The sequence below is a fragment of the Gymnogyps californianus genome, chromosome 1 (genome assembly GCF_018139145.2).
Source record: "Gymnogyps californianus isolate 813 chromosome 1, ASM1813914v2, whole genome shotgun sequence".
Lineage (NCBI taxonomy): Eukaryota > Metazoa > Chordata > Aves > Accipitriformes > Cathartidae > Gymnogyps > Gymnogyps californianus.
The window spans coordinates 172196764-172215072 of record NC_059471.1 but is presented as its reverse complement, the minus strand read 5'-3'; the positions used below and the strand labels follow the sequence as shown (position 1 = coordinate 172215072).

The window sequence follows — 18309 nt, the reverse complement described above, 5'->3', positions numbered from 1 at the left end:
TACATGTAAGCCTGTATATCCATGGTGTCTTGTTACTACGTAACAGGTTATTACATTGATGTATTATTGGCTGTTGCTAAGCTGCAATAAAATCTTCATAGCTCCCAAAACAGATTTATTTGAAAAGAGGTTCGTATTAAGAATTAGATTGAAAGTAGTTTGGAAGTTTTCTATGACAGATGTAATGTCTAGGTGGCTCCTAGAACTCATATGTTTCTCCATTAAACCCTCAAGATATGTCTTCTCCACTTCTGTGATTTTTGGCTTCTGGTTTGGAGGTGGGAAGCTGATACTTCCTAATCTATTTACCATTTTGAAATAGTGTTCTTTCTTTTTCTTAAAAGGAAAAAAGGAGAGGCAAAAAAAAGTACTCCTCCTTCTTTATGGTAGAGAAAATTTTCTTATGTCTGAGATCTAGGACCTGTTTCATCAGTATCCTTTGCAGGAAAAAAAAAAAACGATCTGTAATGGGGATATGACTTGTGAGAGAGATGTAAGGACCTAACTTTCACATACATTCCTACAAGATGGTAAAAAATGGGAGGGAAAGATGATATTCACAAAATTTAATGGTTTATTTAACCATGGTCTGCATGAATGGACAGCTAGACAGGTAAGAAATTTGTTGGGTAGTCAGGCTCAGACCATCCATTAACTATTAATAGTTAATGGCTCATGCTACTTCTTGGAGGCTGACTTGTCCTTCTAACATCTTTATCAAAGACCTGGAGCAGGAGATAGAGTGCACACTTACCATGCTTGCAGATGACAACGATTTGGAGAAAACTGTTTACATGCCTGAGGAGAGGGCTACCATTCAGAAGGACCTAGGCAAGCTGGGGAGACGGGCCAACAAGAGCCTTGTGAATTCAACAAGGACAAATGCAAAGTTCTTTACCTTGGAATGAGTGACCCCTTACAACAATACAGGCTGGGACTAGCTGGCTGAGAAGTGTGTCTGCTGAAAAGGACCTTTGGATCTGGGTAGATAAGAAACTGAATGTGAGCCAGCAGTGTGCCCTGGTACCAAAGAAAGTTAAGACCATCCTGGGCTGTATCTACAGGAACATAGCCAGTAGGTTGAGAGAAATTATTATTTCCCTCTCTTCAGCCCTTATTAGCTCGCATCTAGAATACTGTGCCCCATATTTTGCGTCACCAATACATAAAAGACATTAATAAACTGGAACAAGTTTGGCGCATGGCCCCTGAGATGGTCGGGGGTTCAAGCGCATGCTCAAGAAGACAGATCCAGGCTGTTTGCAGTGGTGCATGACAGGAGGATAAGCAAGAAGGACATAAGCTGAAATGAGAGGTTCAGACTGGTGTAGTGGATTGATTCCAGCCAGTAACTAAGCACCCACCAGCTGCTTGCTCACTACTCCCCCCACCAGCAAGATGGGAGAGAGAATCAGAAGACCAAAAGCAAGAAAAAAACATGGATCGAGATAAAGACAGTTTAATAAGTGAAGGAAAGAGGAAAAGAAGGAAAAAAAAAAAAAAAAGAAAGTAACCAAGTGATGCAAAGCAATCACTCACCATCTACCACCAGCAGACTGATGCCCAGCCATTCTCTGAGCAATGGCTACCTTGGAAAGACTCTCCCCCAAGTTTTATTGCGAAGCATGATGTTACATGGCATGGAATATAGCTGTGGTCAGTTCAGGTCCGCTGTCTTGGCTGTGTCCCTTCCCAGCCTCCTGCCCACTCCCAGCCTACTTGCTGAGTGGGACAGAAAAGGCCTTGACTCTGTCCAAGCACTGTTCAGCAAAACATTAGTGTTTTATCCATACAGTTTTAGTCACAAATCTAAAACACAGCACCATATGGGCAGCTATAATGAGAATTAACTCCATCCCAGCCAGACCCAGTACAACTGGATATAAAGAAAAACCTTTTCACTGTTAAGACAGTGATGAATTGCAACAGGTTGACCAGAGAGGTTGTGCAGTTTCCGTTCTTGGAGGTTTTCAAGATCTGACTGCATAAAGCTCTGAGCAACCTGGTCTGATCTCAGAGCTAACCCAGCTTTGAAACAGAAGGTTGGACTAGAGACCTCCTGAGGTTCCTTCAATTGAGAATTTTTCTGATTCTGTGTAAGTTTTGTTTGAAAGAGCTTGCAGATGTTTGAGAAGAACAATAGTGGGAAGAAGAAATTATGTAAACGTCTCTTCTTTGCTGAATGTATGGTTTGGGCGGGGGAGGGAGGGAGGACTGTGGGTTTTTTAAGGTTTTGAGAATTCATTCACAATCTTTTAAATTAGTAACTTTGACATGGTTGAAGCATCTTGTATCAAATTTAGTCTTAAAATGAATTTCTTGTGTGGTAAAGCCCTTTATGTTTTATTTTGACTAAAACTACAATTTATGGATGATTTGAAAACCATTGAAAACTGCAGTTCTTAAAAGGAACTCTAAACAACTTGTTTGTATCTAAGCCTTAACAGCATAGCTATTATATGTACATACTGCAATACTTTGACTGAATTAATGTGAAGTTGATAAAGAACAGGCCAACAATAGAGCAAACTTCTGTCTGTTTCACATCTTGCTAAGTTATAAGCCCCTGTAGGTGCAACCTCAAGTATGTAAGCTGCCAAAAGTAATCACTACTTGCTTCCCTAATCCATGTTTCATACACCACTGCTGCCCAATTAAATTGTCTGTGCTGTTTCTGCCTGAAACTTCACTGTTCTTGCCATGCTTAAGAATGAAACATATTTTAAAATTAAATTTCTCTATTCTAATAAATGCTTTCTGTCACATAGGTTTTAGGTGTCTTGTAGTGAGTAATCATATAAAAAAAAATACAACACTTTGGCTGCAGTAATGTGCTTTCAGTCATCAGATATGCAGATGTCTGGCTAGTGGAACTTGAACTTTATAAATACTGCATGTATAATCAGTGAAAATGACAGGAATTTCGTAAATGGTATTGCAGGAGAGAATATGTAAACAGTGACCTCTTTCATTTGTTTGTAAGGGACTTTTGTAACCTGCAGTTGAACATCAGTAGCGGTGCTTGTAGAAGTTTCCCCGAAGACAAATTAGATTTTACCACACTATTACAAACAAAAGCTCAGTTAAAATTGGAGTGTACTATTTAAATATTCCGTGTATCAGAATGATGAAAATCACAGTAGAGCCACAAAGGGAAAAACATGACATTAAGCAAAATTTTAACTAGCACACAAAGAAGTAGAATATTATTTATGATTTAGCTGTAATGGCCAGGAGAAAACTGCCATTGCTGATTAGAACCGGTTTGTTTGTCCACTGTCCCTTTTGCCTCAGAGAGGTTTGTTCAGCTGACTTTTCTGTATAACTTTTACTGTCTCATTCTGACAAATGATGTTCTTTGAATAACCTGGCAGTCACTGCAGATGCAATTGCAGTAGGAAATTCTATACAAAATGTGTCAGCTCTGTAAGCAAGCTTCCACTGCCACCTTAAACTTTCTAAGTGGCAACATTTTGGCTGATTTAAACTCTACTGAAAGGCCTTTAAGAATGAATAACTTGTCCTTTTCCATATCTGTTAAGTCAGCCTGTGCATGGGTCCTTACACTTCCTAGGTGGTGTCAGTGGGGGTTTGCTCCTCCCCAGCTCTACTTTTCCCTCCCCAAACACTGCATGTGAAACTGAGCAGGGTTTGGTCTAAATTTACCAAGACAGTGATGGATACTCTTGGTGGATTCATGTTAGGACTGAAGTTGTAGCAGTCATCAATAAATGCCTGACTTGAATTTACAAATAGATTAAAATCTGATTCTAATGCTTTTATCTTTCCTCAAAGTCCCTGGAAAATCCTCGCACAAGTTGAGAGGTGTCTTTTTGGTAAGAAAGCTACAGGTAGCTTTCTGCTCTTAGCATTTGTGTGTGAAAGTAATATCTTGGTCTTTAGGTACTATCGGGGCCACTATTCTAGCACATTGTTATGCGCTATTCTAGTACATTGCTATGAAAGACCTATCTCTTCCTCTTCTGGCTTATTATCCCTTTCTCCCACTGCAAAAACTGTGCATCCTTTGTGGCTATGCTAAAATTTACATACAGCATAAATTACTTTCACTTGTTAAGATCAAAATAAAGCTGTGGGTAGCCACTGAACACGAAGGAATGTGCTGGTCAAAGCTGGAAGCCATAAAAATTTTGCTGTAGCAAGACTGCCATGTTCATCTACATTTCATTACATACTAAGTAGCCAGGAAGTATGGATACTGGTGCTTCCATCAGGATAATCCCATTTCTTGTTTTGTCTAGATGCCAATTTATGCTTAAAACCTTGGTTGTATCTTAACCAAGAAGCAATTCCAGAAGAGTTAGTGTGACCAGACTCCTTGACCTATAATGCCAAAAAAGGTCTGAAAGGCAAACAACCAATTTACATTAACTGCCAAGGAAATATTGTGGTATCAAAAGTCTTAATACTGTCATATTTCTTACTTTGTCTTCTCTTTCCTCGTATGTGTTTTTTTCCGTTAAAGAAGTAAATCAATCCTGCATATTTTCCATTATAGCAGCTTCCTTTCTGTGGTTTGAATAAGCAGTCTTCAGGAGCACGTCTCTGGTATCAAGAATGCAGTCCTTTTGAGACACTGAGAAAGCTGCAGTGCATTGATAGGATAGCTGTGCTCCAAGCCTATTGAACAGTTCTTTTTTTCTCCAGCGCTGCCTGAAATCCCTGTTCACCTAAAGGAACCACCAAGCTGACTGCCACCTAGCACTCAGGCCCCATCTTAATATTTGTTGTCTGTGCTTTGGAGCTTCACCTTTGCAGGAGAACCCCAAATACAGTTACCAAGCCACGTCATTGCTCATAATTCTCTGAGATGTCACTACAGATTCCTTTGTAGTTTCTTGAAACTTAGGCTGATGTGACTGCCTAAAAGGAAAGCCACAGGTACACAGAGGGCAGCCTAAAAATCCTACAAAATCAGAGTATAGTTGTGGATTGCCAGGGAGTGTGTCAGCTGGGAGATAGGGTGCATGCCCACAGCAACAAGAGTGTATTTTGCAACCACTGCTTGGAAAAGCTGCCCAAAAGCAGCTTCTGTGAAAAAAGTAACGCATGATCTCTGGTGACCACACAGTCACTCCCTACCTGATTTTTTTAATTGCCTTCAACCTCCCCTCCCATTTCTGCTTGCCACATGCATAGCCACTAGGAGGGCAAAACAGCCACTCGAGATGCCCCTGCACCTGTCAAAGGAGAGGATGCGCAAGTATCCTACTCTGTTCACTGTTACGGTGTTTTGTTTTTCTTTGTTTCTGTTTTTTGAGAATGAACAAGTGTACTCAGGATATACTTTTCATACAGAAGTTTATTTTGCCCAATATGTAAAACATTCTGGGTTTTTCTGCAATATTTTAATCCTCAAATAAACAAACAAACAAAAGTAAAACAAGACAAAGAAAAAAAAAGGTGGGAATGAATTTTTTTATTATTTTTTTTCTTTTTTTGTCTTCTCACCATGGTGTTTTGTAGAACTTTGGTAATGATCTCGTACCAAATTTATCTTCTTAAATACTTTAACTAATTTAAAGTATTTAACTGAAGTATTTAACTAAAGCTTTAAGTATTTCATGTTGAAGAAATTACTATTCTTACTATGTAGTAGGAGACAGCTAGAATTTGTTAGATCCTTAAGTATATATATGCATTGGTTTAAATATTTTTAGGAATTGTCATATTTGTGGAACTAACAGGAGTAGGAATAATGTTGTGTAATAGGCAATCAAATGAACAGCTAATGCATGGTGAGTTGTGTAATTAGGCTGCATGGATTTGGTTTCCCATTTAGCCATTCATATTTTGTCCAATAGCACTGAAGTTGCACTGGCAGAGGAAGCATTGGAATCTTTTTTACTCTTCTAAGATCTGATTCTGTATGTTCTTACAAATCTAAAAGTTCTTAGTTGAACTTCACTGGAGGAAATAGTTATATAGGTAAAGAGTCTTTTCACAATAAAACCTTATAAAAGCTTCACCTTTCAAGAATGTTGAACAGGAAGGAAAATTCTGTTATTCAACTATAATCTTAGGACCTGATTTTTCCAGACTCCCAAGAGAATTGATCTTATTTCTACTTTTTGTCTTGGATTGCTGACCTAGAATTGACTTTGTGCTCCTCTGAAAATAGCTCCAGATTACAGATCTCTGCATCTATCTATATATCAAAGGAAAATGTTTTCATGATTCCAAAAGTATCTGCTACCTAATACAATGGACAAACACTGTCCAAATACAGACAGCCTTCTGAATCTGTAACAATTAGCTCATATTTGCTCTTACTCATCCTCGTCATTTAGATGGTGTAACACAAAAAACTAATGAGAGCCAGACTTCATAGATTAATGTTGCTTCAGTCTAGCACCTTCCCTTATACTGATAAAAATATCTACACTTAAAAGTTTCTGTTTTCCTAAATCCTCTCTAGGCATTGTGGTTTGTTGGTTTGAATCTAAGTTTGGGTTTTGTTGCTGTAGTTCTAATCTAAATTTTAAAATTACTGTTATTTTTATATTATCTTCCATAGTTTCCACATAAAATTAGATTATTAAGGCTATTACAGGATTTATAACAAAATTGCCTCAAATCCTCTAAAATTTTTGGCTTCATATGCCTCTAACCACACAGAAAATTAATAGTGAAATGCATGCCCTAGTGCCTATTTCAAACAGACTGAAACCTTTAAAAAAAAAAAAAGTCAGAGTAAAAGAAGCAATCTAATATATGAGTATATTTTAAATACTGCCAAAAAAAGAAAAATACAATTAAGATTTTTAAGTTTTTTAACTGAAACTGGTTTTCAATCAGAGTAATTACTATTCACTGTAAGAATATGGAAACATGTAAGGATACTTGAAAATACAAGGTAGTTAATAGAGGGAATATATTTTTTAAAAAGCATTGTTACAGTCTGAAACATACGTAAAAACATTTTTGTCTTTTTTTCAGAATTGCCTCTTCTATTGATTCTGCACAGGGACAATGTTGGTATTTTAATCAGCTGATGAAACTTAGTATTAAACATCGATATGCACATGAGTACAGTGAACTAAACATTACTGACAGAGATGGACCAGAAGCACTGCAAAATCATTTAAAGCAAACATCCACTAGCAGCCTACAGGAAAATAACCTCTTTATCATGGGTGTGACAGAAAATGAACAGGTCTTGTTGGATCCTTCTGAAAGATGGATTACTACTGGCCATGTTCAGGCCACATTCATTAACTCCTCCATACCTGTGCACCAAAAGGAAAATAAAGAAGATCAGAGAGTGAAGCAGAAGAGCACTGAATCTTGTATTAATTACAGTGGGGAAAGCAAAAGCAACAATAACATGTCAGCTCAACTCACGTTGCAACAGTCAGTAGCAAGTAATATGGGAAGAGATCTTCAGCATTTTGAGGATGATACAGAAAGGTAAGACAGGTGTCAGATTGCTTTCAAATAGATTATATGGATAGGCAATAGGAGTGAGGATTTCTTGTTTAAAACAGAGGCCAGAATGTGTAGTAAGAAAACAATATTTTTAAGCTTATTAGACAATAAAGAGTTATTTTAAGGTGATGCACACTAGACTTCCATATTAACAACAATCCTTTGTGGCATTCTGTCAGTTGATTTATTAGAATATAGATACATATGTACTTAATTTAAAAATGCTGTATAGTAAAAGAATTTGAAAACTTTCTCTTGGTCTCCTACCTTTTCCTTCTTTTTTTGCAGTAAATTTATGACACCAATTCAATGACACATACAATGTTAGGGACGAAAATGCTGGATGGTTTGCAGGAGTTTTGAGACAGTTTAAACTACAAACTAGTGTAAGGCTTTTTTGCTATACTATTCATTACACATTCAAGATTCATCTGTGTAGAGTTTACAGTCAATATCGTTTAGAAGGCAAAAGGGAAAAGTTGCTTAAATCTACCATCCTACTCCCTTGACCTTAGGCCAGTCTCCTGCTGTTGTGATGACTGAAGAGCTAACAGCCTGCCCTGCCCTTGGTACTCCTCCAACATGCCTCAACCTGCTTCTTAAAAGTAGAGGCAGGGGTGAGGGGCCAGTTCACCTTGTTCTGTGCTCCCAAATATTCTCCCGCATGAAACAGAGTGGTTTATTACCTCTTTGGAATGCATTTGCTGATGGTTTGTGTGGTTCTGGATGTACAGTCAGGGAAAGCAGAAGCTGAAATTTCTGCCCTAAAGGTACAAAAATTCAGTTACAATTTCATAAGAATTCAATTTCAAAAATACATGTCTTGAGAACACTATGAAAAGCAAGCACGGAAGGTGTACTTCTTCGTGCTGTTTAGACTTATGGTAAATGGGCAGTAGTGCTTAATAGGTACTTAAGACACTAATAATTTGTCATAAAATTTATTATTCAGGAAGACCGTAGAATTCATCATTGCCTCTCAGGAAGTTGAAAGTAAGAATACAGTAGCCTATTATGGAAGATGAATGCTTCAGAAAAATCTTTTTGAAATAGTTCATTTAGAGTTTTTAGTTAATGTTTTAAATGCATTCTGTAAGTCTGTTGTTGGACAGTTCTCTTCAACACAGAATACAAACCATTAGGGGTTTTTGTTTGTTTGTTTTTTTAACTCAGCTACTGCTTTTTATAGATGCAAAGCTTATAAATAAACCAAGTTTTGGGGTTGGTAAACTTAATAAACACATTTTAGGAAAAAAAAAATTCTGGCTTAACCTCTGAAGTGTGCTTTTTTTCTGAAAAGTACTCCTCTTTAAATAGATGCACTGCACAAGGAAAGAAAATTTGTAAAGATGTCTTTTCTTAAACCCACTGTCCAATTGAAATGACAATTTTGTGGAGAAGAGGATTCCAAGATAGTGAAGTCATAATGCAGATCTGCCATTAAACTTTTTCTCCATCAGTATAAATTCATTGAACATATATTTAGAAAGCTCAACCACTGAACAAATTTAAATAGTCTGTAATCAGTGCTTGTTAAACAATGAGCAAATTAGAAAATGTACACATGTAACCAGTGGTCAGTAGTGTTAAATTGAAGGGTAAAAGTAGGCAAAAGATGAAATTGCACTTTCTCAGTTTTTCCTGTCTGCTCCATTGGAAATAAGTCTTATGCAGTTTTCAGCATTTAGCTCTCTTTAGTGTTTTGGTTTGTTTTTTTTTTTTTAATATGGACAGTGGAGATCAGTGGACCCCTCCAATAGTTCATTCAGTCATTGTTAAACCACTTCTGCTCCTAATCCTTCCTTTGAGGAGACTCTTCCTCTCCAGTGAGTATACAGGGAACAGAGCCCAGCGGAGATTAGTCCTCTTAGATAACTGGATTTCCAAAGTTATGCGATGTGAATATCCTCCAGTGTTTCTGAACATATATGTCACATTTGGATTGTAATTTCTTAACAGTTTAATGGCAGAGCCTTCCATTTGTCTCAATGCATAGTGCTGTGTTTTATGGTTATAGTTTGGTGGCTATGATAATCCAGTTGTACTGGTGAGGCTATGTGATTCATAAAGGTATTTATTTCTCTGTGAGGCTACATACGGCAGCATCAGTGATCCAGTCCCTTTGGCGACAGTACCATGCCAGGAGGAAAACTGACCTCACCAAAACAGAGAATCATCAGTTTATAGAAACTTTGAGACAGAAGCATGAAGCTGCCACACTAATCCAGGTTGGTTTATGGTATTCTCTTTACTCATTTTGCAAATTTAATAAGAAAAAAATCTTACTAGTTTTGTGTACTTGTCATCTTCTCTCTATTTTTGTTTATGGTTTTATTAATAGTTTCATAATTAAACATTTTTTGTTTTGTTTAATCAGCGTAAGCTTGATGTTTCTAACAGAGAGCCTTCTTTACAAAAAGTTTTATAGAAGCATAATAATATTTTCTCTTTTTTCACCAAGTATTTCCCTGAATTAGTTTTGCTTGATTTAATTCTAATAGTACGTTTAAGATATTGTGCCCATGTTCTTACTGGGGTATGTCTATGCTATTAAACTGACAGTCACTGTGTAGCTGGTACATGATGTCTGATATCTATACAACTAACTACTCTTCCCATCTCTTCTATCCTACCTATCCATCTCTTTCCTTCTCTCTCCATCTCCCAAAACCAGGATTGCGTCATCCATACTGCCATGGGGAACAGACCATGGCCTAGGTTGTCCTATGGTAGATACTGAGCTAACAGTTAAACAGAATGGATTACTATGTGCAAGAATTGAAATCCATGCCTTGGTTCTGTTTAGTTTGATAACCACATTTAGTATTTACCTGCCAAGTTGCCAAGGTTCCTGGGTTTTTCTACATTTTTAAGTAAATGGACTCTGTATTGATTTCAGATTTCAAGTTAACTTAAAAACATTTGATATTGTAAGTCTTCTATAAAAACATCAACAGTGCCAAAGTGATTTAGGAGCCTAAGTTCCGTTTTCAGACTGAAAACCCAAGTAGTTCATTAGTATCTATTCAACAAATGGCCAGTAGCAAAATGTTTAGTAAATGTGCATACTAAGAAACAGGACAAGTACAGAATCATATTACAGCAGTCAGTTATCTGGGAAGTTGAGCTAAAATTTGTTTCTGGAGCATAGTGTGTAGCTAGGATATTAACAATTGATCGCCATAAACTTATTTAATCCATTTTTGAACTTACTTATGTGTTTGACCTCTACTATATATTAAAGTGATGAGTTTCACAAATTTATATAGTGATTAAAATGTGCTTCCTTTCATTTGTTTCAGACCTGATAATTTCCAAAGTTAGTATGAAAATAAAGTCTTTCACTATTTATCTTCTATGCGTTTTATGGATTTTTAGATCTCTCTTATATCCCTCCTTATAGTCACTCTTTTGTATATGAAAGTTTAGTCCATTTAGTCTCTTTTCACATTACTCTGTAATTCTTTTTATCTTTCTGTCCCTTTCTGAACGTTTACCTCGTTCTATTACAATTTTTTTAAAGAAGTGACTAGAACTGAATTCCATAGGCAGATATATCACAAATTTGTACAGTAAGACAGTTTTCATCTTGTTTCTTAAAAACTACTAATATATAACTTTTCTTTTTGATCATGACTGAGCACTGACCTGGCACTTTCATAGATCTGTGTTAACAGCTGCCTTACAGTTTATCCTTCTGCATATACCATTAGGATTGCTTTTCTCCTTTGCATTTGTAAAAACTAATTGTATTTGCTGAATGAAATATATTTGTCATTAGATCACTCAGTAATATCAAGATATTTTATCTGGATGGTTATGAAGATCTGTAGGAAAATAACAACAATGAAATTAGAAGAAAGCAGTTCTAATACAGTTAATCATTTTTATAATAATCAGGAATTTTGTCTGTAAAAACAGTAACATTTTCAATAATTTATGCAGTTGGACAATCATTTCCTAAAAATTAATAAGCTAAACGTTAAGCCAGAATATGAGATTTACCCTTCCTACTTTAGTGCCTTCATTGCAAAGCCATTAAATGTGGACAGCACTACATCTTTCAGGACAGTGGAAATTTTTTGCATGGTGTTTCAAATGCTTAGGGCATCTTGAACTCTAATGATGTCGAACACTGATTTTGGGGAAAATTGCTGTCCTGAATTTAGTTTTCTTAATTCCAGCTATGTAATTCTGATCTCTGAAGTGTTTTCCTGGATCTGATTCTGTGACTTGGCATGTGTTCCTGACACCCTTCCTCTTTTTCTAGCACCTAATTCCTAATGTGCTCCTTTTTCTTAGATATGATTAGGCCTACTGGTAATTTTTTTTTTAAATAAAGATCTTAGACAGTTAAGAAAGAATAATTGACCAAGGTCAATTGCATGCGATGTCTGCAAGAATTGCTACGTGTAAACTATAAGACATTTAGTACAAGTGTATTTTTATTCTCAGTAATTTGAAAGTTGACACTCGGCTTTTTCTTACGTAGCCTTTCCTTTCAGTTTATAATAGTCCCTGAAGGAATTGTCAAATAATTAATTAGTTGACCCAGGTTTGTAGTTGAGGGAGTTGCAGGATTCCTTTCTGCTTACTTGTGGGGAGCCTCTTGAGTACTCTAAGCTTTAGACATATGCTGGCATTTAATTTGTCTTGTAGTTTTAAATGTCACATAAAGTTCAAAAAACAGATCATTGAGCTATTAAACCAAGGCCCAAGATGTTTTATCTTCCTAATGGGATAACATAGAGAATCTGGATTTGGGTTTGATCTATGGCTTTGTATAACATGCTTTAAATTTTTTGTTTAGGCATTTTGGAAGGGTTTTCTTTTGCGAAAGAAACTGGCCAGTGCTCTTGCAGCTGTTAAAAGTGATGAAGTGGAGGATCACTATGAAGAAATAAATGTGGATGATTTCACGTTTTCTGAAGTAAGCACAGTCATTAGCATAAAAACTTCATGTAAGAAATAAATATTATTATTCTTAAGCAGTCATGTAGGTGTTGGAAATAAAAGAAATTGAAAGGACTACCAGGGCTAGAATCAACATGTTGGATATCCAGAAATAAAGAAGCATTTGGTATATATAGCTCACTTAAATGTATTTGTCATGGATTAATTGCTTCCTGCTCTTTGAGATGCTCTGGTAGTTACTGTGCTATTAATGTCACACCCACTGTAGAACCCCATATATTTCTACAGTTAAAGGACAATCAAATGAGAATAAGGAAACAGCTACTTTTGTTCTAAAATGTTTCACTTTTTAGTATTTTAGTAACAGATTATAATGTCAACAGTATTTGAGTGTATTTTGTTCATTTTCATGATAGAATCAGAACAATAATATAGCTGAAAATATAGAAAATATAGCTGAGATTCAGTGTTGCAGTATTCCAGTAAAAAGAACACACCCCCAAAACTAGAGATGAAGCAGGCTTATTAACTCTTCTTTTGTGTTGTAGGTAAAGTGCTAAAAAGATCACGAGTCTGAATACAGTAGTAAATTATGAAGAGAAGTATAGTTAAAGCAGAAAAAAACCACACTTAGAAGGTCTGTGATGCACAAAATCCAGAAATTATTACAGTAATTTTTACAAGTTACATAGAGTTAATAATGTCCTTTCAGTTTCAAAGGATTGAAATTGGCTCAGAAGCTTCCATACTAAGAAATAAAAGCAGGCTCCAAAGGAATTTGGGGAATAACATCACATTGAAAACTGAATTTAGCAATAATTAAGTAAAAAATAAAAATGCCTACAGGATCAATATTGTCACTCAGTAAGCAAGGAAAAGAATCTTTAAACCAATTTTATCTTTTATAGCCTCAAAAGACACAGTCTACATGGGAAATTCTAGACTCAGTATGCATAGTAAGGCAGCTGTTGATGACTTACCTATATATTTGTCTGGAGCACTGCTTTCTCTAATTGTTCACGTTTGTTGGCTTTTTTTTTTTTTTTTTTAAATGGTTTCAGGTAAAGCAAAGAAAACTGATAGCAATGTGGCCATTTGAGACCTAAAAGGATATGACTGAGGGTTTTTTTCATGAACCTTGTCTCTGAATGTGCTTATTCAGCTGCTGCATCTTTGCAAGAGCCATTTGTCAATATTCCACTGTAATTTTGCAAAGGAGACTGATGCGATAGCCGTGCTACTGGCAGGATTAGATCCTATTTATGATCACATGTTTGTATGGCTCAGAGAGAGTTATGAAACAAAATGTGTTGTTAGTTGGAGCAGTGCAGTTTACAGTTGATCAGTCTTCGGTCATCTGAGTATCAGCCTTCTATTGCCACCCCCCTCCCCCTAGAAAATAGTTGGGCTTTGTATGAAATTATTACCAATAACTTGATGACTTGGAGTAATTTTATTTTTTTTCTTCTCCCTTTCAGCAGCTATTTTAAGATACATTTTCAGAATTACTGTCTTATTGTAAGAGCATGCAAAATGTTTGAGGCAGGAGTCCCAGGAATCATTTGGTAGACAGGAAATGTGTGTGTGTAAACATAGAGATCTGGCTTAAATTTTAGGATTTTTTTCATTTTAATTTGAAATATATATACAAAAAAGAACAGTCTCATTAGTTGATGTTCTCTGATCCCTGGCTTCTTTCTAAAATAATAAAAAGCAGAAAGTTGAAGGATTTATTTCTTCACACAGGAAGGAAGTATCTGTTCATATATTAAAGAAGGAAAATATCCTGTTTTGAATTATTCAGCCAGTAGGCCAGAGTCTTATATACTGTAATTCAATTGAGCCGTTCTTGTTTCACTCTGTTCAGCCCAAATAATCCTGTGATTTTTTTTTTTTTTTTTTTCCTTCAATTGCTAAACTGAAAACTACATGGGCAGTTTTGTTCCATCTGTCTGTCAGCAAGGCAGTCACTTTTGGGCAGGTGCTCCTGAGGCCAGGGAGAAAAGGAAGGAGTGGGGAAGGCAGGAAAAAAAGGCCAGCTCGTTTCAGAGAGGCTTGCACTGTATCACCCTCTGGTGTTGCCACACATTTCTTCCTTTTTTTTTTTTTTTTTCAAATTGTTACTGAGTTTATTAGGAAAGAAATAAAACATGGGTTTAGGGAGCAATTCACAAAGAAAGTGTTTAGATTCAGATCATGACAGAACCATGAGCTGACATTTTAATTTACACAGCAGGCTCAAAGACTGAACTGGGGACTGATGTCAAATAAGTTACTCAAGCCCTTAGCTTCTTGTGATGAAAAATATAAGAACATCTGTTTTCTACAGAGCAGCGTATGTGATAAATTCACAATGTATACGTCCATGAAGGATATACTTTGTTCAGCAAGTGAGCATTTCAGTGTCCAAGATTGGTGGCTGTAACTAGAATTATACCCTGCAATATTTGTCATATTTTTTCCTTCTTTTTTTTCTTTTTTTTTTTCTTTTTTTCAAGCATATATCTTGTCTGTGCTGAAGAGTTTGGTTGTGAGAAATGTGTGGCTTAACTGTAACGGGCCTACGCTCTGCTCTGCCTAGCCCAGACTAGCCATCCTCAGTACTAGGTTGCCTGGTTCCATGTGTCTTTAGCTGCTTTGTTCTCTGCAGTTGGGTGATACCAAATCACATGGACTTTCTACTTCTGCAGAAACAAGCAGCAGAAGCTTGAACAGTCTATACTTCCTATTCCCTCCTTTCTGGCCTCAGTGTTTTATAGCAAAGTGCTGAAGCAGAGCCAAATAATGACACATGATATCAGTGGCTATCTGTTGGGCCTCAAACAAGTGTGTAGGGAGGAGTACATATTGCTGGGCTAAGAGATCCCATATGCTAGGGTGAGAAGGAAGAGAAAAATATCTGGACACCATTTTGTACTGCAGATTTCACTGTTGGATAGGGTGAGTGAAATGAGAGAGACAAGCAGAAAAACCTTTCCTTATTGCAAACCAATACAAATGTACTAAATCTTGTCCAAAAGTTTTTTGAATAGTCCACTATTTTGTAGTGTAGTCATTGTTTGGGTTTTTTTATACCAGTATTATGTAGATTTCAGTCATAATGATTTTATTCAGTATTATCTAGCATTCTACAAAATCACTAGTGTGGAAGCACCTATTTAAACCATTTGCAAATATCACAATGCAATAAGTCATTAGGTACCAGTCTTCAACAAATTACTGTTTAATGTCTTCATTATAAACTCAGTGTACCCAGTGCTCTGTGGAAGGTGAGGCTGCGAAACAGCATGGGGAAAACTCTACTCTTTGCCAAAGATCTTCTGTTTACTTCATTTATGCACATTGAGCAGTGATATATTTTTAGCACAAGTTTGACACCATATCACGTGAAAAATGGATTGCATGTGATTGAGCTGGAGGAAGGGCCTTTATCTTGCTCACAATAGCATGAATAGTAATCATTTCACCTGAACAATTACTGATATCTTCTTGTATTCATATCAGCTCCTGTACGTTGCCAAAGACATTCAGAGGCAATTGATGGCAGTAGTGTTTTGTGTCTGTTGTATTGTGCAATGTCAAACAGACTATCCCAGATGAGATGAAAGATCTGGCCAACAGATGTCTTAGAAAGTATGAGCCTGGTATTTAGTGATATTTTCACATCTTTCATGTGGACTTTGGAGAATTCCAGCCTGTGTACTCCAGAAGACTGATCTTAAGGCAACCTTTCGTCAGCAGTCCATCCATGTAGCAAATGATCTACAATGCAGACCTCATTTTACCTCTGGTGGACAAAATCTGACAACACATTTGCTTGACACAGCTCTTACTTTCTGTACCATGCAACAATCAGCATTGTTGTTTTCGTGATAAGAATATGATGTGAGCCAAAATGCAAAATGGCTGAACTTGCCAGTGTGTCAGAAAGCTGAACCAATTGAATATGACCAGTTTTAAGACAATTGTTTACTCAGAACAGTGTCCATTGAATAAATTATTGTTTTCCTACACTGAGTCAGCATATGGACATATGTCTTATTCTCATCAAGATAAGTACCAATATTGATGGTTACATGGCGTAGAAATTAAGTACTGTATTTTTCAAAACTTCATTTTTTTGAATTTAATTTAAATCAGGGCTATCTATTTATACTTTTTCAAAAAGAAAATCACTTTGTAAGTTGCAACCAAGCTAAAAAGAAATCCATCATTGCTTTCTTCATTGAAGGGAATAAATCTGTTGCCCTGAGACAAAGTGTTGTTCTGCTTCTGAGCTTGATTATGTAGAATTTTAAAGTCCCAGTCTTTTTGACAGCTTTTGAAATTATTGACCAGGAGTTTTCTTCACATTTGTTTACATATCCACACTCAGACACATAGCTGTTCCTATTTTTTTGATTGCCTGCCATGGCAGCTAGGTAGCGGTTTTCTTTTTCTTTTTTTTTTTTTTTGGGGGGGGGGGGGAAGGCAAGAATAAAAACTACCTCATATGTGCTAACTCTTGAAAAGTAAACAGCAATTAGAACAATTTCTTTACATCTCCCATCTTTAGTATTCTTATCACATGTCCAAACTAGACACATACAATGTGTTTTATTTTCTTTTCAGATAATCCTTCATGATGTGGTTTGTCTCAGGCTGTGAGCTTGTGATTGTGGGCTTGTGACAGTGATTGCTGTTTTCTGGCTAGTGCCAGGAAATAAGTGTAGCCTATGGATTAGAAGGTCCCCATAACATTTCTTGTATCTTGACACTCTTACTCATGTCTAGCTCTTGTAATTGCTTATAAATGTCAGATCAGAATCCGGCCTTTCTGTGTTGTATACTGCAAAGAATATGATCCTTTTTTCATCAGATTTCTTACAAAGTTATAGTGTTGTAGAAAAGCAAAAAAGTGTATGATGAAAATTTCATTAGATCCATCCTCTTGTTTTAAAAAGGAGGGTAAAAACTCTCTAAGTAACATTTTGGAAGATCAATCTTTTTGATGAGTGTGTATCAACAATCTCTTGATATGATCCTGCTTCTTCAGCTGCTATGTTAATGAATCACATGCCATTCTCAGTCTGTGGCATCGTCAGATACATAAAGCCTTTTTTCTACCTCTTTCAGCAAAGACGCTTATCTAAAATGCTGAAATCTTTTTTTCTAGTTATCTGATAGATATCCTGGCCTTGGAAATAAGTTGTTGCAGTCAGTATCTGATAAAAGAAACACAAACACAGCTACTAGGAGTTGTGGCTATCGCTAACACTCCAGCTTCACAGCTCGCGCAGAATGTGCTCTGATTGCTTTCTGGCCTTCCACCATGAGATCTCAGATCTTAATGCCACCTGAAATGCTTTTAAATTTTAAACAGAAACTATCTTCACAGCTGGTGTCTATGTAATTCTTGGTTAAATAGCCAGCTTCAAACAAATACTTTCCAAAGGAAAGCCCACTAATGATGCGTAACACTAAAGATATCATTTGGAACCTGTATTTAGCCAAATGGTATAGTATTTTTCGAAATTATATTTAGCTTGTATGACATATCAAAGTATAGTGATGTCATTAATTACATTTCCTAGTCTTATTTCTCTAAAGACAAAGTCAAGCATCAGAATTGAATAAACAGGCCAAGCAATGGAAAAATGTGTAAAAGTGAAAAAAGTCTTAGTTCTGTGGAGTTTTAGACTCATTACTGTAGCCTCAAAGGAAAATTGTTTTAAGCCAAATGCATCATTGTAAATGGAAGTAATAACAGAGACATCAGTTCTTCTCAGTGAGTACATTTGCATCTGGAGTCTCTTGAAAGCTGAGCTAAGGATCCCAAATCATTGGATATAACTTCCCTAAGTTCTTTAATTTTTGTGTGATGTTAAAACTGACATTTTTTGTGTAGGTATAGATTGTGTTTAAAGGATCTAGTTAAACATGTGATATTTAGCGTGTCCACATACA

At 36.3% G+C, this 18309-nt stretch overlaps 1 protein-coding gene across 1 annotated transcript in view; it reads left to right on the top strand.

Moving 5' to 3' along the window:
• Positions 1-18309, top strand: part of LRRIQ1 (leucine rich repeats and IQ motif containing 1) — a 113059-nt gene that overhangs the window by 30275 nt on the left and 64475 nt on the right. The window contains exons 15-17 of the mRNA XM_050906076.1: positions 6961-7431; positions 9539-9677; positions 12260-12379. Of these exons, the coding sequence (XP_050762033.1) occupies positions 6961-7431; positions 9539-9677; positions 12260-12379 (730 nt within the window). The remainder of the gene's footprint in view (positions 1-6960; positions 7432-9538; positions 9678-12259; positions 12380-18309) is intronic.